Raw genomic sequence first — 26936 nt, forward strand, 5'->3', positions numbered from 1 at the left:
CACAAAACCCCCAAAGACTCACAGCCTCTCTGAAAACAGGCTCTTAAAAGCTGAGCGCTAACCACTTGTTATGAACAATGCATCTGAACTTTTAAAAAGGTTATTGCTACAAGTTACATCTTTTGGAGACTACAAGGTGAGATTACTGGAGCGGTAGCAGAGAAGTTTTGTTCATAATGACTTCTAGCCTCCTTTGCCATCAGCGTATTAAACTTACTCTTAATTACTAGAATGCTCAAACTCACATATGATTCCTATCTCAGATGCAACAGACACATTTACTAGAATGACTACATGAAGGGCATGATAGGTAACCCACAATTTGTTTCCCAACCTTCAGAGGCCACTCTTTCCTATGAATCTCCCTTGCATATTACAGAAGACAAAAGAGCACAGTGACTTCAAAGGTCACCAGGCAGAAAAAAACCTGCTGTCACACCATATTCATACACAAATTAAAAGCATTCCTCTGGAATGCACGGAGCTTGATTCTGCAACCTTTACCCAAACAAAACTTGCAGAGATATAGCACAGGTAACACATGGAAAGATTTAGGGTGTGGCAGGTAAAGCAGAGCTTCCAGCAAGTCACCTGCCTGCATACCAGGCAGGAAGACAGACTGTACATCTCATGTTCTTTTGGTTCTGATACTTTAGTTAATTTTGTGTGTTTGCAGCCATGATTGCTAATACTTGTCTGCATTTCCAAAATTCTTTGATACAGTCTGCAAGGCTGTGAAACTCAATTTGCAATTGATGGACTCGACTAATCAAACAGCAAAGTCTATCAACTGATCAACTGCATGTGATAGCACTCATGGCACAAAGAGTTGGTTTGTTAATGGCCATGGCTAATACAGAGTTTTGGGAACCATATGTTAAAAAAAAACCCACAAACAATAAAACCCAGCACCATTGCACTAAACCACTGTTAACCTATAGGATTCACTGCAAAAGCAATGTTAATTTTCAGAACAGTTACTCTCCCTAGTATCAAAATGTATTAGTGAGCATGGTGAAAATTATCTCCATTTAACACACAAGTGAGAGAAAGAGCAAGGAATCTACCTCTGGTCAAATGCAAGAAGCCTGGAAATTAGTTTTAAACCTGGAAATTATTTCCATAACAATTTTGCTGTTGAAATGCTTAAATGCAGCCACAAGAACAAGCTATTTCTCCCTCTCTTGATGAAATGTTATCTCATGCTTTCATGCTTTGTGTATCACAAAGTCAGTGCTTCCTGGGACCATCTTATCTTACTGTGAGAAGAAAGATGATTTACTGTACATATTCACTCAAACTTTACTTTTCACATTCTGTGGTCAAGGGCAGAAAATTTTATCTGAAGACCCCACATAGAAGTCAGAGGGCTGAAAAACATCTGCAAACACTATCAATTTCTATAAAGACCAGCATATCTAAAATGAAAGAGTTCATAAAAATATCACTTACACGCCACTTAGCACATTTATAGACTGTGTCCTCAGCCCATATCCAGTGTCTTTCAAATTGGAAATGATACCTAACACATTGATATTGGAACCCTTTGATCCAAAGTCTTTTTCACTGTACATTATCATATGGCAGCTTGTGAAGTCCTGTTAAAACAAAGAGAAGCACCGTAAGGAAAGTGGCACATGACATCTCAGAGCATTCAGAAGATGCCTGCTACATGTTCTTGGAACTTACACCAACAATTGGTCGCAGGGACTGCAACTCCTCATTGTAGCCACCCCAGTCTGTCCAATCCCGATACGCTCCTTCTTCCAGCAGGTACTGATGGCCTTCAAACCCAGGCTTCTCGTAAGCAACCCAACTGAACAACAACAACAGCAAAGTCTGCATGTGCAAATGGACAAGTGCCACTCCATGCTTTCGTGAAGCAGGTACAGATATGTGACATTTATTCTTTTGCTGTGAATATTTTCAAATTTAACCCTGGTGTGTGCCTCAACCCAAAAACTAGGAAAACAAAATAAACAGGGACTGGATTTGTCCACTGCAACTTCCAAGCTGTGGAGTTACTACTTCAGCTGAAGGGTAAATATGACTTTTCCACACTTACACTCCTCCCAGTACTTTCATGGATCCCACTGATGTGAGTGGAAGCCTTGTCTTGTCTTCTGATTCCTTGTCATCAAGTATAAAGATCTCTGATTCTATTTCCACATGTCTTCCTTCAAAGAAAGGTTTCTCATAAACAATTACCTGTAGTGGAAATGAAGCAAAAGAAAAGTTGCAGGGAGGATGATAAGTTCTGACAATAGACAGTTCCTTTTGGATGGGCACATAGAGGGAGAATGCAAAATGAGGAAACCAACTAGTGGGATCCTTTACAAGAGGTCTTTCCACTAGAGATGCAACATGAGGGCTTGAGCATTCATTACCTATCTGCATTATCTGGATTGCTATTAAGACTGTCATATATGTATGTGATGGATGCAGAAATATGACAGAAATGGCAGTTTCATGGTGTGGTCACATACAGAAGGACTACCCAGTAAACCCTCAGTAGCTGGTATACAATCAAAGCATACTTATGAATTACCCGTGTGTCGTTCATGTGCTGTAAAATAGCTTTGGACAATCAAATAAATACTGACTTTTACCTTTGGCTCCCCACTGAATTCAACTTTGCGACCACCCTGCCAAAGAAAAAAGAAGAAGAAAAAATTAAACTAACTTATATATATTATGCCTACTTATGCCTAACTGTATATATAAGTTATGATATATAATAATATCATAACTTAGGCAACTTGTAGATGTCTTTAAGAGTCATCAATTCTTTACAAAAAGGCAGGACTAATGTGAAATATTCTTTAAAGGGCACCGGTGAAAATAAAAGGCAGATTAATGGCACAGTTGAATGCAATCAAAAGTTCAAGAATTTTATAGATTAAAAAGTTTGGGTTTTTTAAAAGAGTTAGATTTTTGTAAATCTTGAAAAATCTAGCCACCTTAATATGTTATTTAGAACACACAAACGTAGGTCATTTAACTTGTAAGTAATAACAGTATTTTACCATTTTCAAGGGTCTCATGGACCTAATGTAGGCTTCCTTCTTCTCCCAAAACAACAAATTAGGATATTCACCAGGCTCCAACATTAAAGGGACTCCCTGGAAACCAGGTTCTTCATAAAGAAGCCATCTAAAAGTAGAGGGGGTGCAGGGACAAAAGGCAGAGATAAAAAACCCCAGAACATTTCTGAACAGTAAAGAACAAGACAATATGCTTACTTTAGGAAAGACATCATTGTATCCTTAACAAAACTTTGTTTCTTTACCACCAAAACTGCCAGCTAAAAGCTGGCATACTGACAAGCTTCTGTCCCCTAGAGGAGCCACCAATAAAACATGCTTTTTGTTTGACCAGGCCAAAAAACCCAAAACAAATCAGTGAACAGTAAGAATTTCACTCTATCTTATCTGAAGGCAACCATATTTAGACTGAAATATCAAGATTTAAGGTTATTCTAGTATTTTTTAGAATAGTTTTAAAGTGCAGAACCAATTTACAAGATTTTAAAAAATCTCTACTAAACTCGACTTGTATTTGATGTAAAATCTGCTCAATAAAAAAATTCTGACCTTATGTTATTTACTAATACATAGAAAATCCTGACAACTCCTTAGAAATCTGCTTCCTCGCAGTTTGTGTCTGCTAATAAATCTACTTTGAAAGCCGTAACTTCGAGAATTCTTGACAGGGGCAGCAAAAGTAGTTTTTCAAAGCTTTTTCAAAAAAAACCTTACCCAGTAATCACTTAATGGAAACAAAAAATCATACTGCTGATCTCTGCCTAAAGATGTCAGAGTATTTCTTCAATTAAAATTTACTGATCTCAGAGAAGTGCAGTGTGGAGCAGTATAAAACACATATAAACAGCAACACTTTTTGCAGCCAACCCTTTAATCATGTAAGGATCATAATGTATAAATCTGGTGATATCAAAGATATTAAAATAATCCATCACTCTGTCATGCATTAAAGGGAGATTCCAAGCTAATGTAAAGTGGCACGAATTGGTATATCTTCATTGCAGATACATGGCTGAAAGAAACAAACAAGGTGCTTTAGTTTTGTTACTGTCTATAGCTGAATGTTTGATATATTGTGTGCCCTGTATTCACACCACTCAGTAAGCCCTTGGCTTGTGGATGGTCACACATGGTATTTCCAAGGGCTCAGTACTGGGGTGAATTCTGTTTAATACCTTAATATCAATGATTTGGATGAGGGGATTTGAGTATTCCCTCAGCTGTTTTGCAGATGACAAGAAGTTGGGTGGGAGAGTTGATCTGCTGAAGAGTAAGAAAGCTGTACAAAGGGATCTGGATCAATGGGCTGAGGCCAATGGGATGAGGTCAAACATGGCAAAGTGCTGGGTCACAACATCCCCAAGCAGTGCTCCAGGATTGGGGAAGAGTGGCTGAAAAGCTGCTTGTCAGAAAAAGACCTGGGGGTGCTGGTCAACAGCAGCTGTAAGTAAGCCAGCATGTGCCCAGGTGGCCAAGAAGGCCAGTGGCACCTGGTCTGTATCAGCAATAGTGTGGCCAGCAGGACCAGGGCAGTGATTGTCCCCCTGTACTCAGCACTGGTGAGGCCACACCTCAAATCCTGTGTTTCAGGATCAGTTTTGGGCCCCTCGCTACACAAAGGACACTGAGGTGCTGGATCGTGTCTAGAAGAGGACAGTGGAGCTGGTGAAATGTCTGGAGCACAGGTCTAATGAAGTGTGGCTGAGGGAGCTGGAGGTGTTCAGCCTGGAAAGAATGAGACTCTGGGGAGACCTCATTGCTCTTTACAATTGCTTTGAAAGGAGGTTCTAGCCAGGTAGTCTCTTCCCACAAGTAACAAGTGGCTGGAGAAGAGGAAGTGGCCTCAAGTTGCACCTGTGGAGGTTTAGACTGGATATTAGGAAAAAATTATTCACTGAAAGAGTTGTCAAATCACTGGAACAGGCTGCTCAGGAGAGTGGTGGAGTCAGCATCCCTGTAGGTATTTAAAAGGTGTGCAGTAATGGTGCTTAGGGACATGGTTTAGTGGGGCTTTGGGAGTGTTGGGTTAATGGTTGGACTGAATGGTCTTATAAGGCCTTTTCCAACCTAAGGGATTCTATGACTAAGTTCACTGCAAGAACTGACACACATGGAAGAACAAGGAGAGAGTACAGTCAGAAGATAAAGGTGCATTGACTCGTTTTTCTTGGCAGCTTTTAACAAACAACAATTAAGCATGAACACTGGGAAACTTTATGATGATACAACCACACCCACATGGCAAGGTGACTCAGCATCAGAGCCTCCCTCACCTGCCAATACAGTGAACTATGTCATGCCTGTAAACGAAAGGCAAAAACCCCCCCCCCTGCAACATGCAAAAAAGCAGCACCCATCTGCTGAATTTCTCATGGAAGCAACTTCTTTCTACTCTGGACTAATGAACAGATATCTGAGAAAGACAGTTGAAAACTAATCGATTTCACTTCCTGGTGCGAATATTAGTCTGCTTTCCTTCAGGGATCCAAACGCAAGGAAGAGATGTTAGGACAGCAAGAGTTTATGTGGATTTAGTAAAACAGTGCTGTTACAGTGATGCAAAAAAAAAGACAACTCAGAGATGTGCACAGGCTCTGCCTCCTTTAAAATAAAAAATTGTAATTTTACTAGTAACAGATAGCTTTTAAGTGAGACAGAAATAAAGTGGAGAAGTAGATGGAGTTAACAATCAACCTCCAAATAACGTATCTGATCTCATTACTCTTGCGAGACATGTAATTCGGATTAAGGTTGCAGTTCACTAGAAATAACTTCCCATCAGAGAACCAACTACTTGGACATCTTCAAATTTGCATATATATCAAAATGCTTCATTTTTTTCCACAAGTCAAGGTGTAAATATTTACTCAGATAAAATACCCTTCGGCTAACAACAAAGAGGTCCATATATCATGTGGCATATTTGAAACATCTTTGCAGTGGTATGTAACACGTGCCTTTAGCTGGGCAGTTTTTGATAGTTAGACCACTTGCAGCAAGGCAAGTGCTATCAGTGCCCAAATGTAAGAGCTAACAACCAAGGTCTGTACACCCTGTAAGAAGTTTTGCAGGATCCAACATGGTTGGAAGCGGTTCCAGTCTCACTTTTTCTGAAAGAAGCCTCTCTCTTCTGCATACTTTTCCCAGTACTACTTTGAGGCATGTTTTCCATAATAAACAGACTTGTAAATCATTAAGTCATGAAAACTAATATTGGTTCAGCACCTGGAATTTTCCTTAGAGGCCTCCTTTCTCATAAAAGCTTGCTTGGTTCAGAATATTACCCTCCTAACTCAGATGGCCAGATAGTTTCAGGTGACATAATGTATTTGTCTTAAACATTATCATAAAAACCCAGATCAAAATGCACTATGAAATACAGGAATGTCACGTATGGACTCTCTAAAGCACTAAGCCATATTTTATAATAGAAGGACTTCAAAAATTTTCTTCATTTAGTAGGTCGATTTCAAGTTTAGAAGAAAGCAAGTGGGAAATGTGGTCTTATTTTATATGTATATATATATATATATATATAATAACTGTTCATTCCCCACCCTCACTTATGGTAAGATTGCTTGAATGAGAAACAGCAAGAGAGGCAAACTCTTATTCCTTGGCTACAAATACGCTGGGATTATTCAGTATTTGCTACACGCAAGCAGAAGAAAATCTGACTCTAACAAAACATTCTAAGAGGTCAGACTTCCCAAGAGTGAAGCATTACAGTGATGTACTAACACTACTGTCAACAAATACTTCCAAAATATAGGACTAGAATAAATACAGCCCGCTCGCAAGTCTGACAGGTGTAATCAAGGGTTTAAACCAAATTCCTTTCATTGCACTACACATTCATACAGAGCTACATACTTACATGCCCCAATGTACTTTAATAGAACAAGTCTTCTGAGTGGTTCCAAACACCCCTGTTTCTTCAGTGTCATCAAAAAAGGAAGTCACGATTCCTAACCCTTCAGGCTCTGTATACAAATCAATTTGGCAAACCCTGTAATCCTGAAAAATGAAGATTGCCATAATCACTTGATCTGTGCTGTGAGTTCTGTAATTACTGTGCATAACTAAATCAGTTTTGAAACACCTGTTTATTTTAAATTGTTTCCCCCCCTAGTCAATTACTACTGCTATTAGATGCCTATAATAAAAGTATAGCTAAGCCAGTTTCCCTGTCTCTGAACCAAGACAGTCAGTCAATCTCTCTTCAGCATTTACACTGTTTACTTTCTGCCATCTAGGCAGGAATGCATCTTCTTTCATCAGTTAACATCTCCTCTAGCAAATTAAATCCTAAGATAACACCAAACAAGCCATCCTTGAAGAGAACTGCAACTTAAACAAGAACTGTAGTTACAAGCAATATATATTCCTCCTTTTTCTTTCCTAGTCAAATAACTTTATAGCTCGTGCTTGTTTCGGCAACCTGCAACTGTAACCGCTTAATGGTAGGTTAAAAGTGCATGTAGAAAGGCTGTTCCCCCATGTGTGAAACTCACTAGTAAGTTTGCCCATACCGGGCAAACCAAAGTTTGGTGTTTGACATTGAAGTTTGTATTGAGTGCAAATTTGGTTTGTATTGGAAAAAAAAGAAAAAGCTGTATTTCAAAAATACAGAATTATTGATAGTTTTCTGGGATGCTTTTCCTGAGACTGACCAGACTATAAACCATATGCTGCATGTAGCATTTTGGTGGCTATTCTAATAAAGCCCACCAAGTTTCGTTCCAATCCTATCCTTCCTGTTGATGTTACCACAATCCCCATTGCGCAAAAGCCCCCACATGCATTTTGTGATTAAACATGAAATTCAGCATGGAAGATTGTTTCATGCAATTGTAGCTCATGTTACACTTGTGTCCTAATAGACCAATCACACTCTGTATCAGTATAAAACATCACTACACATTAAGTTCCATGCAAGACTTTTTTTTACTTATATTACTTGCCTTAACAACATGTCTTATTGAACCGATCACTGCAGGCTTTTGAGACTTGCAGTCACTTTGCTCTTCAGAAGTACCTGCACCCCAAATATCTGTGAGTTCCAACTCTCCTTCTTCCAATGGAATAGAAGGGCCTTCAAAATTTGGTTTCTCGTAGAGTATCCAGCTTAAAATAAATTTTAAAAATCTAATTTTTAATGGTGCTTTATCAAGTGATTTGCAAAAATCATGTTCCCACTTAAGACATTGTTTCATACACAGTGCTGTTTCCAGACCTTTCCCATTTCCCCAATAGAGCTTATTTGCCCAACACTGCTGATGCAAGCCCTTTCCAACCTCTGTGATACCTTTAGAAGCAATTATAAAAACAAAGACGTCTACTGCTGAATCGTACTTTCACAAAAAACTCCTCCACCTTTTTAAATCGATAATTTGGGGCAGCAAGGACTACTGTCTCTGAAGACCAGACTTTGTATGAGATACTAATCATAACCAATGTGTGCATCAGAAAACAATGACACTGCAGACTGCTGCATCATGTATAAACAGACAAGTTGCTTGGATCCTGTGAACAACAGCCTGGAGTTCCACAGGAGCTGGTGTAGATGTGCCAGAGACTGCTCAGAAGACAAGGATAACTTCATTTTTAATGGCAGGTTGGAATATATAACTAAATAGGAACTTTATCCATCTGCAAATACAAACCCTTCACTCAAGCTCTCAATGGAAGGAGAAAAAACCCCTCTAGACCATGCTGGAAAAGACAACCTGGTTTACACAGATCAAAAGGTTTTCATTCCAGTTTTCTAAAGCTAAACAGCAATCAGTGTGCTTCCCAGTATCTCCTACTGCAGCTAGCCCTTGTGTCTGCAACTTACTATCAGATAATTACTTTTGAGAACCTGCTATTTGACTGCATTATAGCCTGGCCACAGCATAACTTGCCATGCTAGCCACATTACTAATGGCCCCTCTGCTGATGATGCTATGAACAAAGTAGGAGATGAACTTGTTTTGAATTACTCTTGAGCAATATAGCTTTTAGAGAAAAATCCCTCCTTTTGTCAAGAAACAGTCAATTATCCCTATAGCATCATCTTATTCCTTTGGTCATGAAATTAATCATGTAAGACCTGGCTTTAAACTTGTTTGCTAGCCTTTTAGTCCAATCCAAATACCATCCAAGAATCCCTAATGACCAGAGGAGATGAAGGGCAAAATAGCTGGACAGAAATCTGTCATTTCATCCCCCACCTATGCCTGGTGAAATCTCGCATCCCTCCAGATGGTAACACTCACTCAACTGGTCAGTAAAATAGGTTTTTCAGCTCAGAACTTCCTGTTGCAGAGGTAAAATGCTGTATTTCTTGCTCACAGCATGTTACATTACCATTTACAAGGCAGATTTACTGTGAATTACTTGCCAGTTCTGTTTCAAAACATTTTTGGATAGAGTAAAAATCTTTGTATAAAGAGTAAAAATTGATCTCTTACCATCCTCTGATGACTTTAACTAAAATTGTGGGTGACAGAACCCAAGAACTGCAATCCGGAACATCATGAAAAACTTCAATGCCAGCTTTTTGATAATCTGAGTCACAGTATATCACCAGCTGTGTTAAAAAAAAACAAAACAGAAAAACACACCAGCAACATATAGTTCTATCTTCCTAGGCTTTACATACAGAAAGGAACAGTAAAACTATTAAAATTGATCTTACCTTGCCAGGTCTGGGATTGATTTTACTTTGTCCATTTCTTGGAAGTGTCTAATAGACAGTGAGGAGAGAAAAATCACAAAAAAAACCCCACAAAATCAAAAATTTTCAATAATTATACTCAGCTGTAAAAAAAGGTCTAGTAGAACAAAATAAAAACTACTCTGAATAGTAAAAGCTGGTAACCTTTCAACTATACCTACTTACCGCTTCCATCTCTACTTCCTCTTGCAGAGCACCTTGCCATAAATGTATAAATTTACATGCTTTTTTAACCTCTGAATTATCATCTCACTGAAGTCAACTAACTTCAGATTTGAAACCCTTTAAAATCCTCTGGATCAGATTTCTATATACTTTAGGAGTTCAATACCAAGAGACTACTTTAAAAATTGGCATTGATAGATGCCAAGCTGTACAATGATAAAGATGAATTTAAATGTCTAAAAGTGTCAAGCCATAAAACATGAAGTATTTTGAAGGAATAGATCATAAGACTGAGGGGGCATGATGGCACATACATGTATGAGCTAACTAGCATAATCAGTTTTGTGATGAACACCTTGTAACAGGTTTCCTCAAAGAGCGTGAGACTGTGCACTAAGTGACAAACTAAAAATATTCAGAACAAATAAAACACACTGAGGTATACAAAAATCTAAAACAATGTTGAAGTCAGCAGTAAATTATATGATATAGAATATTTGGGAAACTTGTGGTTGCATCACGTCATCTTCAAACAAATAAAGGTAGCATGGAAATTAGGTGTTTGGTTTCCTAGCAAGGACAGGAGTGCTCATTCTGGGACAGGGTCCTGCTCTTCTAGGAATTATTCACACAAACAAAAAGACCAAAGCAGATCCTGCCCCTAAATAGGCAACCAGCAATACGTGCAAGGAATTAACGAGAACATAGTAGTTACCATGCAGAGCAGGCAGTGGTCGTAAGACAGAGTTCTTAACCACCACCAGGTTTTTGTAGGCATCATCGAGACAGGTTGAAGCATGACTGGTTTTTTAGCCTGCGCTTCAATTCCAGTTCAAACTTGTTCTGTGTTTTGAGGAATGCCAAAGTCATTGTTTTGGACTACCCTTACTCTTTCCTTCACATTGCCCAGTAGCCATTGCATCACCACTTTCTTAGTCAGTGGAAGATGCACAGTAAGTACGCCTCATAGAAACATTTTTGATTCCCAACTTGAGCAAGATAATTCAGTCAGCACCAGTGCCACACTGCCACAGAAGTCCAGAAACCCTTTGAAGCCTAAAGGGATTCTCTCAAGTGCAGTCTTAGGTATGTACACACTCCTCTGCTAGAACAGGCCTCCACACTCTACTGCAAAACTGAAACCACTCAAGAACAACAGTTTAAGTAGAAAAATCCAAACTAAAACAGTACTAGACATTTAGCTTTAAATTCAAGTTTTTAAATCCAAGCAGGACCGTCAGAGTAAGAAAGCCTGTGTAACTGGCAACATAAACCTACACTACTGTAAATTTTCATCTCCACACTAATTAAGAAAACTTCCCGTAAGAGAATAACCTACGTTCTCAAAACTGCAAGGTACCATGGATGGTTGCCTCCTGCAAGGTGACAAAGAAAGGGGCTATTTCTACTACCTCACTCCTTTTAGTAGAACTGTTACAGCAGATAACCATTAGCTTTGGAAAGTATTTCTCCAACTTCTTACATGCTGCATCAATTCCACAGGTCACATTCATGTGGCTATTAAACTTTGGAAAATGTATTTCTTCCCATGGTTCTTAGATCTCCTGATTATAGTTTTCCTCTCAGGTCACAATAAGAGCTTACATCAACAGAAATAGCAAATACTACAGGGCATTTGTCCATCATTTTAAAAACAGAAATTACAAATACATTCCACATTAAAGTTGCTTTGAAGGGAAAACATAGGTCTGTCTTCAGTCATGAGGAACAGATGCTTGTAATCAGAGCAAGGGACAGCCCTCTGCTGTAACAGCACTTTCAATAATGCCTACTATCCAGTTCTTAAATTATTCTTAAAGAACATATATTTTTCTGCCAAATGCATGGGAATACAACAGAAGGCTAAAATGAAAAATTTGCTCTGTTACTTATTTAACAGTACAATGGCTGAATGTCTTGTTGGAAGAGAATACAGATTACTGTCAACAGAAGATTTCTGAAGTTCACAGAAAGCATTCTAGTAATTTGCAATAAAAAATTAAAGTTAGCATAAGATTTGTTTCAATATAATACAAAATCAAGTATGAAGACATATTCAGACATATGCTTTTCATTCATATTTGCAAAAAGTCTCAAAATAAATACCCCTTAGTCATGTTGATAGATGCCATCTATCTATATGCCATTTTCAGATAAAACTGGTACCATACCTAAGTTCACCTCAATGTATTTGTAAACTATATGCATCCCAAAGAGGGAAAAAAACCCAATGCATGCACATTGCCTTTCGAAAATATAAAAGCTGGATAACTTTGCAGGCAGCTTTTAAAAAACACAATACTTACATCCACATCTAATAAACCAGGGGGGACATTTGATTCATATCTGCTTGTCCCTAACCAGCTGGAAAAACTTTTTTCAGGGTTGCCGTAGTTGGGCATTTGTAAACTTAGCTCTTTTTTTGCACTATCTGCTTGCAGGAACTTCTCCACAAAACTTGGAAACTTCATATCTGAAAGAGACTGAATTGCAAAATCAAAATTAACAGTCATTCAGCAGCAGACAAACATTGTTTCATTTCCTGAATGATCTTTATTACCTCAGATTTTTGAGGCACGATGAATGGCCCAGAAGCATCCTGTTGTAAAGGAGGCATCCCTGAGGAGTCAGTTGCAAAAGTTGTTGTGTTATTTACTGAAGTGACAGAAGGACTATAAAACTTTTCTTTAGAAGACAGCAAGCTTGAGAAGAGGGAGCTTTTTTCAAGCCGTGATCTCTTAATTTCACCATCTGTACAGTCAGTGTTCTCTTTTCCATTTATTTCTTGAGTAAAGGCAGGTTCCTCTCTACATGACTGAAGAGACTTGAATATGATACTTTGCTCTGTTGATGCACGCTTGGGCCTGACCCTGGCTATTGTTTCCAGGCTTTGCATTTTAATTTGTTGTGCTGGTAACAGATCCTGTGTTTTTTCCCTCCTCAGTCCCAAACCAAAAGTAAATACACTAGGATCAAATACTTTCTCTAAGTTATCTTCATGAATTGGAGGCATTGCAAAGTGGGGTGCTGGAGACTTTGGAAGCTTTGATCTCTTCTTTTTCTGGGGTAAGCAAACTGAGCTGTCTAAGTTTTTTATTGTTTCAGCAAACTTCTTCATGTCAGATGGGGAATCAAAAATGCTGTCATCTTCAGCAGATCCATTACAGGTTTTGCCTGGGCTCTTTTGTGTGTTGGTGTTGTGCTCTGATTCCAATATACTGTCTTGACTGCTGTCATACTGCAGTGCTGCAAAATTCAAATCTCCTGGCTTTACCTTTTTATCTCCATTTTCCATCTTGTTAAATTCTGATCTGGAAACCTGATGAGATGGTAGAGGATATTTATCATTATTGCAAGGTGATAAAGCCTCTGTGTTTGGCAGCATCTTTTCTTCATTTCTGTGGAATTCTGAGCTTGTGTAATTTCTTTGGTAGAAAGGATCTTGAGCATTTTCACTTTTAACAGGTGAGTGCAAAGACAGTTTAAAAGGTGAACTTTCTTTCTTTGCTGTGGTTAATTCTGGTTCTGTTTGCTTCAGAGAGGCACTACTAGCATCACTTTTGCTGCTTTGGTTAAAAAGGGATATGGCAGCTTTTACTTTAAGTTCTGGTGTCTTCCCAATATCCTCATAGGTGGCAAAGCCTTCTTCATTTTTGCCTTTTAACTCTGCAGTGCTTTCTTTCTCCTGCGTGCCATTCTCAAATAACTTCTGACGACTGCTTTGCTTATTTAAAATTTTATCAGGCTGTTCATTTTCCTTAGGTTGTTTTCCAAATTTCAGCTTTGCTCTGCCAACGAATGTGCTTGGTACATTACTATTTTTTGAGGCAGGGATGTCAGTAGGCCTCTGGCTCTGGTTAGCACATTTGTTTTCAAACAAGGAAATTTTGTTGGCAATGTTGCTGTTAGTTTTATTAACTGGTTTTTCAAGAATATCCTGCTCACTTTCTAAGCTGTCTTGATTTGTAGGTGTTTTAAAATTCAGCTCTATGTTCTTCGGTTTGGCTGGACTACAGGAGGCAAAGTGACACAGAGTGACATCTTTAATTAATCTTGAACAGGCTTGTAACAATTTTCAAAACAATAAAATAGAGCATTATAAACCATAGACTTAATTTGAATTTTGGTATCTCAAAAGGAATCAACTAAAAGAGGAGTAACTATATGGATGAAAAAAGATTAGACACTAAATAAGGAACATATATTTCAAACATGTACTTAGTTCTTTAAGGTTAGTAAAACAAAAAACACAACAGCCTACAGCATCTGCAATTGAGGCAGAGAACACAAGTACTTATGACTGACAGAACATTAAAATTTAGTAGTGAATAGGGAGAATAAATTATAAACATGCAATTCCCTGCAGAGTTTAGAAAACAAATCCCAATTCATTAAGGTGATAATGAGTTGGTTAACATTTGCATATTCTCTCCAATGAGTTTTGAAGACATCTGCCCAGATTCTTTTTCTGCACCTACACTGCAGAAGCAACCTTAAATTGAGTAAAAGAATTCTTCCACTCTCATTAGTGCTTGCAGAAAATGTCAGCTGTCCCCAAGCACTGCATCACCACCTTGGCTAAGCAAACACCACATGTGAGCACTCTTCCATTTCCTTCAGGTAAACTTAGCTAACAATTTAAATTGTGTAAACTAACCCTAATAATTTCACGAGAATTGAATTTGGAAACACAAAACTTCTCTGTCAGAGTGGACAGAGACGCATGTACAAGTACATAGCACGCAGTGCTCCTGTGCTATGGCAGAAGGCTGCTGATGCGTAGCTGAGTGTTTCAAGCCTCCTTTCCTCTGAATACCTACAACCAGGAAAAATTATTTGTCCATGTAACTTGCTACTGCATACTGTACAGTATGGATGCCAAAGAGCAGGAGCAGAGGAAATTTCCAGCTGCTGAAGCATTTTGTGAAGTTTTCCTTTCTCATGCTTTAGCTAAGAAACAGTGAGACAGTTTTGTAAACTAACTCTCTATCTTGCACCTGCACGGTCTTGTTTTGGTTCACTGAAGAAAATATTTTGAAATAGGCGTTGTAGCATTCAGCCAATCACTCTGGGAGGTGTATGGTCAAGCAGCCAATAATGTAATTTCTCTATTGCAAACCAAGTTATATAAACGAGGTGATAATTAATTAAATAATCCCATTTATCCTGGGCTTGAATTCCATGTCATGATTCTCACCGTCCCTGTGGACAACAGCAACAGTACAGTATGAACAGCTGTGAAGATGCCAGGCAGATGGCTTCAAAATTTATCAGTCAGATCTAAGGCGTGTCAAAGAGCCCACCATCACCTCAAAGACAGTCCTGTTCTCCAAAGAGGAATCTGGGGACACTCAGTGACAGGGGAACACTGCCCCATATGAAAACTGACAAAGGTGGGAGATAAAAAGAAAATAGCATGCAGCAATCTCCAGAGTCCCAAATGTTCTACCAATCAATGGATGATTCTGGTATTCCAGTACTTTCTTCTTTTTTTACCTACACAAACTGTGTTCACTGAGTTCTCAGGCAGCTGTTTAGCTCAAGAAAGAGGTGTGAGATACAGGAACAACCCAAAAAGTGAGATCCTTTCCTGTCTTCCTCAAGCAATCCATCCCAAGTAAGAAATTAAACCCTACTAATGCGAGACTCCCCATTGTACAAGCTTTATTTCTTGGGAATACCACGAGGAACAAATTAACTGAAATAACAGAAGGAATCAAAAATAGTTACCTAAGAATCTATACAGAGAGCAACTGTTAAAAATCATAGACTTTTAAGAGGTTGGAATGGATCTTAAGAGATCATCTAGTCCCAGCTCCCCTGCCAGGGGCAGGGACACCTCCTACTAGACCAGGTTGCTCAAAGCCTTATCCAACCTGGCTTTGAACACTACCAGGGCTGGGGCATCCACAACCTCCCCAGGCAACCTTCTGTAGTGTCTCACAACCCCTAAGTAAAAAGTTTCTTCCCTAATATCTAACCTAAACTTCCTGTCTCTCAGTTTTCACCCAGTACTCTTTGTCCTGTCATTACAGTTCCTGGCAAAGAGTCCCTTTCCAGCTTCTCTGTAGACCCCTCCTTCAGATACTGCAAGGTTATGACGTCTCCACACAACCTTCTCCTCTCTGAGAAGCCCCAATTCCCTCAGCCTGTCTCCATAGGGAAGGTGCTCCAGTCCTCTTATCAACTTTGTGGCCTCCTCTGGGTTTGCTCCAACAGTTCCATTTCCTTCTTATCATCATGTCTTTTCAGAGAAGACTTCCCAACAGTGCTCCCTGTAACTACCAGCCTACTCAAGCTGGTTCACAGCCGGAAGGCTCTTATGAAGAATGCATGATCAACAAAAGAGGAAATAACAAACTTAAAAGCAACTGTCCGTACTTCAGATAGGTCCTAATAAAACACGCTTGGAAAACTTACGGAAAAACAGAAAAACAAAATGTTCCTGAAAGAGGGGAGGTATGGAGGGAACTATCATACAGCATTAGATGAAATATATTGAGGCCCTACTTTTCATTTTAACCACATCTGGTTTTTCCTAAGCTTTTAAAAATTAAATTATTCTATGATTTTTCTCTTTGGAAAATGAACATAGGTTGCAAGGGACCTCTAAAGGTCAGCTAGTCCAACTTCCTACTCAAAACAGGGACAGCTTCAAAGTTAGATCAAGTTCCTGAAGGCTTTGCCTGACCAAGTTTTGAATCACTTCATGGATCAAGATTTCACAACCTTCCTAGTGAAGCATTGCAGCAGGGCAGCCACTGTTGCTGTGAATTTTTTTTGCCTTATATGCCAATAAAACTTCACTGTTACAACTTGCAGCTGTGGCTGCTGTCCCTTCACTCTACAGCTCAGGGACAAATGTGGCTCTGCCTTCTCTATATGTAGTGAGAGATGACTGAGGTCTACCTGTATCCTTCTCTCAGTTGAAGAAACCAAGCTGCTTCAGCTTCTCCCCATATGTGATTTGCTCCAGAGCTGTCACCTTCTTTAATGGCTCACCGCTAGACTCATTCCAATTTGGGAACATCTCTCTTGTACCAGAAGAGAGTTGGAAGGGGAGGAAGTGCTACAACTCAATATAAGGACCCAAATGCAGACTCACGAGCACTAAATACCTTGTCCTTTGACCTGCTGGCTATGCTCCTGCCTATGGAACGACAGTCTTAGCCTTCACCTGCTACAATGCACTACTGACGTGTGAATTTCCTGCTCACCAGGACCCTTCATATCCTTTCCTGATCAGAAAAAAAGAATGTACCTATCCTCTTCTTTTACCTGTATTTTTAAGAGGTAATACTAATGTCCCAATTGTCTTAAATTCATTCCCATACCACCCTTTTGTAAGCCTGTCACTTGTGCTACTACATGCATTTATTTCAACATAACAATACATATCTTCCCGATAAAATCCATGTCTCTTTGTATGCCCTGACACAAGCAAGTTTAATGGCTAGCAGTGATACTTATCAACCACACCTAAAACCTATTTTAAATGAAGAGCTAACCCCTCAAAGGTATCGTTTCAAGCTTTGCAAATTTATGCAGAAACAACCACTTCAACACTCTGTATTTTATATTCCGCAGTATTTCTGCACAGCAGCAGCAGCCGCCAAACAGCTGAGACCAAAGAGCAAGACAAAGCTCAGCCCTGCAGCTCTACTCACTACAGCTGGCCTCCTCTAACTAATCTTTTCATTACACCTTTTTCCACACTACAAAATACTGATTTTAAATACAGCCAAAAGATGCACTTTATTGCAAGAACTGAATTTCTAAGCTTGTTTAAAAGGAGATGTTGTTTGAGTATCCTTTAAGTACAAGTATCCTTTCATCTCATATGGGGAAAAAGCATTGAAAGATGGATTCACTTAACAGTACAAATGCTTTTCCTAACAAACAGTCCAATGTGGCTGATTCTTACTACCCATTCCTGATCTGCAACGCCAGGAACAAGCAGGCACAAGAGAAATACCAATGTCCTTCTCTTTGGCTACACCTTGCAGCTAAACTGAGAAGCAAGCAGTTAAACCTCTCCCAGTCATAAATGGAAGGTGAGTCATACGTCAAGCATGCAACTGGTGCCAAAAAACTCTGATGCCAAAATATCAGATTGAGGTGAGCAAAGAAAAATGGCATGTGAAAAGAGCAGAATAATTCAGCAAGTGGGCTTAAATGTAAAGGCAACTACAAAACCATGTCTGAACATAAAGTATGACAACTGAAGCCAAGTTTTCTGCTAAGCACATCAAAGTAACTACTGCCTGAGGTTTTATTTGCCAATTAAGACTTACCATCAACCTCATTTTAGTCTCAAATCTGATAGGTTTCCCTTTCAAAAGCTAGAAGCAAAGTATCCAGTGGCTTTCAAGTTATCCACTACAGAGACATAAATGGAGAAAAGATAGAAAATGCTATCTTTATTTACAGGAAACCTGCATTTCTGGAGGTGACTGGAGAAACTGACCTGTTTTGAAATGGTTTCTAAAGAAATTTGATTCCCAGAATTGGCACAATGTCATTAGTAAGAGACACCATGCATTTTTAAGGGAGAACTACTTGTATTATACAAAATCCATCTTACAGGGGGCCAAGGAACCTGTAAGTAAATGTGTATTTTTCAACGTGAAAGGAATTCATGTGAACTACCTAACAACAATTTTTTAACCTTTGAAAACAGAAAAGTTATCTTTTCAAAGCAATAACTAGAGAACAAAAACACACCATCTTCTAGTAATGGCACCAACTTTTCCTTTCCCACTTTACAGCACCTTAAACCATAGCCAGGTTTATAGTTCGTATGCTCTAATGAATGACTACAAATTATACCAGATCACCTGAGCATGTAACTCTGGCTAGAGAAAGAGTTTGGTGCTGTGTAATGGCAGCTTGAGATGCATCAGGAACCTTGCAGGCAACACAGCAGTCTACACCCAGGGCTAAAGTCCTTATAGCAGCAGATAAGGCCAAGACACAGTGTCACACACCTGACAAAATGGGATTGAATAGAACAGGCTGTTTATTCGTTAAAATTTGGTCTCTTTTAGAAAGGACACCTATCTGTTACTTTATGAGTACAGTAAAAGATAATTCATTGTACAGCAAGCCCAGGAGATACACCGAAAAATGCAATCCAGCTATGCAGGCACTTATAACTTCATCATCACTAATAACAGAGACATAGAGAAAAAACAATATGAAAGCTACCCTTTCTTTGAAGCTACGAAGATACAAACTCAGGAGTTTAAGATCTGCAATCTATACTGCCAGATGGCAAAGCATCACCAAGAACAAAAATGCCACAGTTTAACTTTCAATATTCGGCTTTTTAAATTTAAGTTACAAATTAACAGCTCAGATGTAGTGTTACAAATTGTGCAAAGGAAATTGCTCTGTGCTTCTCAGATGTGGGAAGCATAACTGGAAACAGAAATGTCTCTTAAACCATCACGTTGAACCTTCACACCTCTCTAAAACAATGACAATTATGGACACACGGTGTACCTCAGGTGGGCCTACAGGATTTGGTGAACCCCAACACCTGTACCTGAACATGCCAGAATGAGGAGTGCAATAGCACACAGCACATAGCTGTGACAACCAAACAACAGAAATGAATAACCCAATAAAATCATTCCCTGTGGATGAGAATGCAGAAGAATCCAAGAAATCAATCACTGGCCTCATACTAGTGATAACAGTGAACTTTATAAATACAGCCAATTCTTTATAATCCTAAGGAAAGTTCTGATCACCTGTTTGACAGAGACAGTTTCTTCAAGTGTAAAACCAAATACTGAAAACTAATATATGCATAATTCTGCAAATACCTGATGTTATCACATGCATCAAAATTTAAATGATTCATCCTGCACATACTTAAGGAAGCAACCATATGTATTCAAATCTCTGGAGTGTGATCAATCATATAATTTGAACAATCAAGTTCTACATTGCATCCTACATTTCTTCATAAAATAATAGCAGAACTTAGGCTGTTTCATGGAAAACCTGAACACATTTCTTATTCAAAGATTTTCACATACGAAATATTCAACCACATTCTGATTTGGTTACAGAGCAAAAAATAACATTAAGGTCAACAATAGTTGAATTATTCTGATCCACAACAATGATGACTGAGCAGCTTTCATATATGTTAAGTTATTCCATATAATGGAATTGACAAAGATATTCCCTATCCGTTTAAAAAATGAAAAAATGAATTATTTTTCTAATACATGCAGACTACAGTGCTTGTTAAGTGGCAGCTTTAATTATGGTAACTTTTTTTTTTTTTTTAAGGCAGTTCTTAACTGAAAACAATTTAGGTTGATAACAGATAGACAGCTAGTGTTTCTACAGATTCTATACCCAGACACAAGCAAAACTACAGCTACAAGGACAAGGTAAACTTGTTTGTTACTTACAGGCTAATCTTTGTTGTAACTGTTCTGGAAGCATCCAAACTCTTCAGCTTCGATGTGTCTAAATCAGAATTTGTCTGTCTCTCAGCTGACAGACACAGGTCTCCATTTTTAATCCCATCAGTATGCAAGAAAGCTCTTCCATCTGGACCATTACCATGCTTTACTACCTTGGTATCATTTCTGCCTTCAGCAAACACCAAGGCATTGTCTTCTGTCTTAGTAGCCAAAGAAGCTTTGGGAGACTCCAAACTGTCTTCCCCAAAAGCCACAGGTATAGCTCCCTTTTCCACTGAAGTTCTTTTTGTTACTGGGTTGGTCTCTGGCAATGCTAATGGTTGCCTTTTTGAAGAATAATCTTTCACCTGACCCTTCAAACCAGTAGGGGAAATGGGTACAGAATCTGACTGATTCTTTTTATATGATCTTCTCCTTGCAGAAGTTGTGTTTGAGATCTGCTGCTTGCCCTTGTCAGCTTCAGCTTTAGATGCCCCTTTGTGAGAAGATCCAACTTTTAGGTCCTGATTATTACCTGAGGAAGAGGAATTTCTTTCAGGAGTCTGTTGAAGAGACCTCACTTTTCGTTCAGAGTTTATTATCTTGTCTGAAAACACCTCAGAATGGGCATCATCCTCAAAAACAGGTTCTTCTCTTGCCGTATTCTCAGCCTGGTTTCTCTCTCCATTTGGAATGTCACTAGATGACTGAGACTTTCTCCGTTTTCCAGATCTTTTACTAGCAGATTTTTTATCCATTGTGTCTGAATCACTACAATTTTCTTCTGATTTGAGAGTCACGGGTTCATTAAGGAGTTCGTCGGTTTTCCTTAGATAGATATCAACTGTTAACACTCTAGCAGAATATGCGTGTTCACTCGCTGCAGATTCCAACTCGTATGGCAAATCCTTTGGTTTTGCATGCCCAGGCTCCTCAGACACCCACGTGCTCACAAGCTGCTTGTGGCTTAAGATACTCTTTTCTAAGTCTTCACTAGACAAATTTCTCAAGCTCTGTATGAAATCTGGAGTTGTGGAATTACTTATATCTGTGATGGATTCTTTCTCCAGTCCCAGTGTTTCCACATTCAGGCTACTCTCACAGAAAGAGTTTTTAATGGTTTCACTGCTGCCGCTCCAATCTGCTGACCACTCACTGTCAGAAGAGACTCCCCTACTACTCCATTCTGAAATTGTATCGTGATACAGTGGTCTTACTTCCCCACTGAAAGTATATTCCTGTGCCTCGGAAAGGGCGCTTATGTTTCTCACTTGTTTCTGTACTTGAGGATCTTCGTGTCCTTCTCTGAAGTGCCTACAGTATACTGGCTGCGCCCCGTGAGGAGAACCTGACCTCTCACCCTTATGATGCGAAGTGTGTTCTAGTGAACTTTTGACATTTTTCCTCTTCCCTGTACCAAACAAATTTCCAAGTCTTTCCAAAACAGGTTTTTTTTTATTTTCTTCTCTGGAAGGATCTGGAAGGTGTGAGGTGGACTACAAAAGCAAACAAACATTTGGTTAATGTCAAAATTGTTTCTGTAATATGTTTGTTTGTTTTAGCACCATCTATAAATTAAAAGGACACAGTGAATAGAAACAAAACAGTTTACTGAACAATACTAGCTCTCGAAAAAAAAGAACAAGAAAAACAAAACCCTTGCAAAACAATTACTATTCCACAATGCTTCTGTATGTTTTTACCTGCATTTGTTTACAAGTGTGCTCATCTTGCCTTATGATGGCAGCATTATACGTCCCAAATCTCAAACTTTTGCACAATTAATTAACATCACCCAAAACATTACAGAAAAGCATCGTGGTGCCTGCAAGACCGGTGACAAACTTCATGTCAACGTTTTCCTTATGAAAACAAGAGTGGGAAGTTTAACTTTCTCTGTATACTGGCTGAGTCAGTTTTCACACTTGTGCTGGTAAAGAATAGTTTCAAAGGTGTAAGTTGTCTTACCATTCATACATTTCTCAATAATGAAGTTCAGTAAATATTTGGCTTGTGTTTTGGGCTAAAATACCCAGAACTATAAAAGCCACTGCATCATTCAATGAGCGTTACTGGGTCAAATACTGCCCTGGATTACTCTTGGTGAGGTTCTGCCTTACAACTTCTAATTAACATGGTAAACAGGAAACACGCAACAGCATCGCCGAGTACACATGCATATTTGCATTTTAATACATTAGCCCTTTTTACATGCCGGTACGATGAATACTTGTTTTGAGACGTCTATTTCAAAACACCGCGAGTATTTTCTACTCCGGCGCACCAGACCCTCGAGGTGAGCGGGTTCCCTCGGCAGCACGGACCCTGTTTCGGCAGTTTCCAACTTGTTTCTTGCTGCAAACGCTCAGACCGCCTGCCAGTGCCCAGCGAATTGCCACTGCCCGGCGTCCCCCCAGCGCCCAGCGCGGGCCGGCGCTGAACCCCCGCGCCCTCCGCGCAGCCCCGCGGCCGCCGATCCCTTCCTCGCAGGTACGGCTGCAGAGAACCGGCCCAGCACCACCTCACCGGAGGAGTCACGGACCCCGGTCCGCGCGTTACCAGAAGGGTGAAGACGCCCGAGGCTGCCACTATCCTCCCCCGTCCCAAAACGGGATAAGCAGGAGGAAGGTGCCGTGGCGGACTTTTATTCGCCGCCGGCCGCGCCGCATCCTCGCCTCGCCTCCCCATCCCGCCGAGCGCCCGACACTCACCGCCCGGTTCGGCTGGGTTCGGCGGCCCCTGCGCGAAGCCGCCCCACGCCGCTGCCCCGGCGCCGGCCGTCTGTGCGCTCCGCCTCGGCCCGCCCCCGCAGCCCGCCCCGAGCCGCCGCCCCGCCGCGGGCAGCGGCTCTACCTGGCCGGGCCGCCCCTCCCGGCCGCGGAGGGAAGGGCGGCGGCGGCGCTGGACCGGCCCCCAGCGAGGGCCGCGGGGCAGCGGGAAGCGCGGGCGCCCCCGGCCACGGGCGAGGCCGTCGAGGGGGCGGCGGGGCGCGGGTGGGCGCCGCGCCCCGTACGTGCCCCAGCAGCCCGCGCTGCGGCTGCTGCCTTGTTATTGAGGGCAAAACGCCGCCCCGGGCAAAACCGACGTCCTTTGATGTTGAGGGAAAAGCACCGAGGGTTGGAGGCGGGCGGTTCGCTCCGCCGCCGCCCCGGCGAGCTGCAGTGCGGGCTGTCCGGCGTGAGCCGGCGCCCGAGCCGGGACAGGGGCAGCGGAGTGCGGGGGCGTGTGGAGCCGCCGTGACCCGGCCGCCCCCCGACGCCGGCCGCTCGGAGGTGCCCGGAGCAGGCGGGGCTCCCCCCGAGCCCCGGGAAGGTGTGCCCGCACCGGCACCTCCCGGCCGCTGGGGCTGCCGTGGGACATCTGGGTTCAAAGCCCTGCGGAAAGATGAACCCGCAACTTCCACCTCGCCCCGGCGGGCGCGGCTGGTTGCCGTCTGTGCCTGCCCGCCCCGGGCAGGCCGCCCGCGGGCCGGGAACACGGCTGCAGGCGGTCGGGGCTCCGCCGCCTGCCCCCGGCCCCGGCCGGGCCGGCGTGAGAATGACTCCGCGGCCGAATGGTGCCGGCACTCTCCCCGGGCGCTCAATTAGTATTTAATGTTTAATGAATGCTCAACTAGTCCTCTTCTAATTAACGCTTAATTACTTATATGAAGTGGAACAGCTTCAACAGGAAGGACCACGCAAGTCTCACTTCGGAGCGTCTAAGGGCTCAGCGCGGAGGCGGGAGAGACACCAGGTCAGCTCGCCTGCAGCTGGCCGGGGTGCCCGGCCTGCGGTGTGTCTGGCCCTCCGGCTATTGAAGAAAATAAGGACCTTTCTTATGGAGTCACTTCCTCCTCCAGCTGGAAAAGTGTTAAGTTAGTTATTTTTTCTTAAGCAACAGGCTGCATAGTCTTGGCTTAGGAGAGCTGCACAGAACCTGCTTAATGTCAGTGAATGTGCAGCAGCAAGGCTTGCCCAAGCACATGAAAAACACTAAAAAACGTGAAAAACACAGAACGCCTAAATTGGGGAAGAGGTAGAGTTGACTTACCATACTGCAACCTAACAGAAATCCGTGGAACCCTTGTCTTTGCCTACTCTCTCTTAACCAGTATCACTCGTTCAACTGATAAGCAGCTGTACCACCAACCAAGTCCTGTGTCCTCACACAGTGATCTTCAACCAGTGGCCTTCAAATAGGCAGGTCTATGATCATAACTTTAAGCTAAGTTTTTGTATTGTTGGGGTTTAGGTTTTATTAGACAGTGAAATAATCTACAAATGAGAAAGCTGATGCCTGTGCTTTCCCCCTCCCTTTGATGACTTTTTTCTGCCAGTAGAACCAAAACAATTAATTAAAGAGCAACCTTAAGGGCTGCATTGAGTTCATACAGCTCAGACAGGTAAAGTGCTTTAGTGATAACAAAACCAACTATAAATTTCCCTATCAGATGCAACAATCATGAGTAATGCAGCCCAATTATCGATTTCTTGTTCTATGTATATATTGCCAGTACTAACTAATTATGGGGAAAGGATAAGATTACAATAATGACCATTGCTAGATAAAATCAGCAAAAACACAAAATTTTTACACTTAATGCAAGCTAATAAAGTATGATACTGATTTCTCTTAAAATTCATTATAACTATAACTGTGAGGAGGATGACTATATTGTTCATACTAAAAACTGTTGGAACACTGTAACAGGGAAAATTTAACTTTATTGTGGTGTCAACCTGCACATTAATATTTGGATGGAATAGCTGTCAGTCTTCTAAAGTAGTTGGGAGTACATTGTCCACCTGACTGTCATTATTACACTTGCTGTCAAGTTTTGAATTTGCAAGATTACACTTGGAAGAATTAGTTATTTGAACTGGGGATCTGGATTTCTCTCTTCCCAGCCAGTGATTTTCATAAAGTCCATGGGAACTTAATTATCTTTCAGACGTCTCCCCCTTTCAAATGTAGTTTAAACTACAACCAACAAGTTCAAAAGGTGTTGAATGGAAGTGAGGAGGGACAGACAGCCAGTCCAGTCACATAAGCCTTGTTTCCTCGGGGAACAAGGCTAAAGATTTTTTCTTGATCTTGAAATAGCTGCCCTATGTGAACTGTTTTGAAGTAATTTCTTCATACAAAGTACCTTAATTATATACAGCTCTTTCAAAACACATAAAAGACCAGGTACTTGCCCTGAAGAGCTTGTATTTTAAGTCAGATAAATGTAGGTGAGCCAGTATTGCCAGTGCAAGAGGGCACAGAGACTGCGCTTCTCAAGGGACTCTGAAGTGGGACCCAGCCTGCCAGAGCACAGCACGAGAATGCTTGACTTCCAGAGCACCGCACAGAAATGTTTGATTTCAGAAGGCAAGAAGTACCCTTGTTCTGCAGATCAGGCTTCTTCAATGTGTTTATGCTCAAGCATTCTTACTCTTGAGATGTTAGCTGCCTGAGAAATAACCGATCAAAGGCTCTGGCAACTGAAAAGCCCAGAGGACCTGCCTACCCGTTCCTTGGACACTGGAGGAAGTCATTTCAAGCACTCTGCATGAACCTTTAAAGCCTTAAAGTGCTCTAATCTGAAAGCAAAATGCCGCTGCCTTCTTAACCAAGAAACGTAAATCTTGTTTGTATTTATATTCATACCTCTTTATGCTAGCATTAAAATATTTCCTCTGTTTTTGGCTGAGTTTTTTTCCTCATTAGCTAATGTAAGTTGCCACAGCCAAACCCCTAATTTAACAGTGTAATTAAACATGTGCTTTGCTGGTCTCCAGTGGAAAGAGAGCATAAGCTACTATGATCTGTTGAATCAAAATGTCAGGATGTGTCTTGAGGGATCAATTGGATGCTATTTTCTTAGATGAGTTCATCTGAGTCAGCTGAACATAAATGAATACACTTCTTAGAGCACACATTAGAGCAAAAAAGCAGTATTTTTACTAGTCATTAACAACTCTGTGGTAACTAATAGATGGTAATATCTAGTGTGGACAGATCTTTAATTTAAACATTTATTTTCCAGCATATGTTCACTTTCAGAGGGGAAAAGACAACAAACCATTTAGTGAAGAGTAAGTTTGAGCTTTGTCATTCATTAGAAGGTCATAAACAACTGGATTTCAAGTTACATGAAAACCTCTGAGACCCTTCTATCTTCAACAACTCTAGTAGTGTAGGACCCTTACAAATTCATGCTGGAAAGCCAGTAATTTCAAGTATCTTTAAATCATGGTATCATAATTCCACCAGCCATGAGAAACAGAAAGCCTCGAAGTTCTAGCAGTCACATGACATCCAAAAAAAGTGCTTTAGCCAAAAACATTTAAATAAATAAACTATTAATCTTCAGGCTTTGACATTCTGCAGAGACTGAGACTCAAATATCCCACACTAACACTGCCAGGCTTTGTGAGACTGAAAATCCCTCTGGAGTATTGCTGGCTCAACATGCTGTAAAAATATTGGTAGAAAAACTGGAAGGAACAATGTACAAATCAAAGCTAAGAGAGAGAAAAGTCTGAGAAGCACAAGACCCACTCGAGTCCTTGTTTCAAGTCCTACAGAGAGAAGATTTCATACTGATTTCCTACA

General features: G+C 40.8%; 1 protein-coding gene across 1 annotated transcript in view; it reads right to left on the reverse strand.

Moving 5' to 3' along the window:
• Nucleotides 1-26936, reverse strand: part of CRYBG1 (crystallin beta-gamma domain containing 1) — a gene marked incomplete at both ends in the record, with an annotated part of 65237 nt that overhangs the window by 21062 nt on the left and 17239 nt on the right. The window contains 14 exon segments of the mRNA XM_082276703.1: nucleotides 1453-1598; nucleotides 1690-1816; nucleotides 2066-2208; nucleotides 2610-2645; nucleotides 3027-3153; nucleotides 6922-7061; nucleotides 8009-8171; nucleotides 9500-9618; nucleotides 9727-9774; nucleotides 12237-12413; nucleotides 12491-13940; nucleotides 14358-14395; nucleotides 14397-14409; nucleotides 20361-21850. Coding sequence (XP_082132829.1) covers nucleotides 1453-1598; nucleotides 1690-1816; nucleotides 2066-2208; nucleotides 2610-2645; nucleotides 3027-3153; nucleotides 6922-7061; nucleotides 8009-8171; nucleotides 9500-9618; nucleotides 9727-9774; nucleotides 12237-12413; nucleotides 12491-13940; nucleotides 14358-14395; nucleotides 14397-14409; nucleotides 20361-21850 — 4217 coding nt within the window.

The sequence above is a fragment of the Coloeus monedula genome (genome assembly GCF_965178545.1).
Source record: "Coloeus monedula genome assembly, chromosome: 2".
In the NCBI taxonomy this organism is placed as follows: domain Eukaryota; kingdom Metazoa; phylum Chordata; class Aves; order Passeriformes; family Corvidae; genus Coloeus; species Coloeus monedula.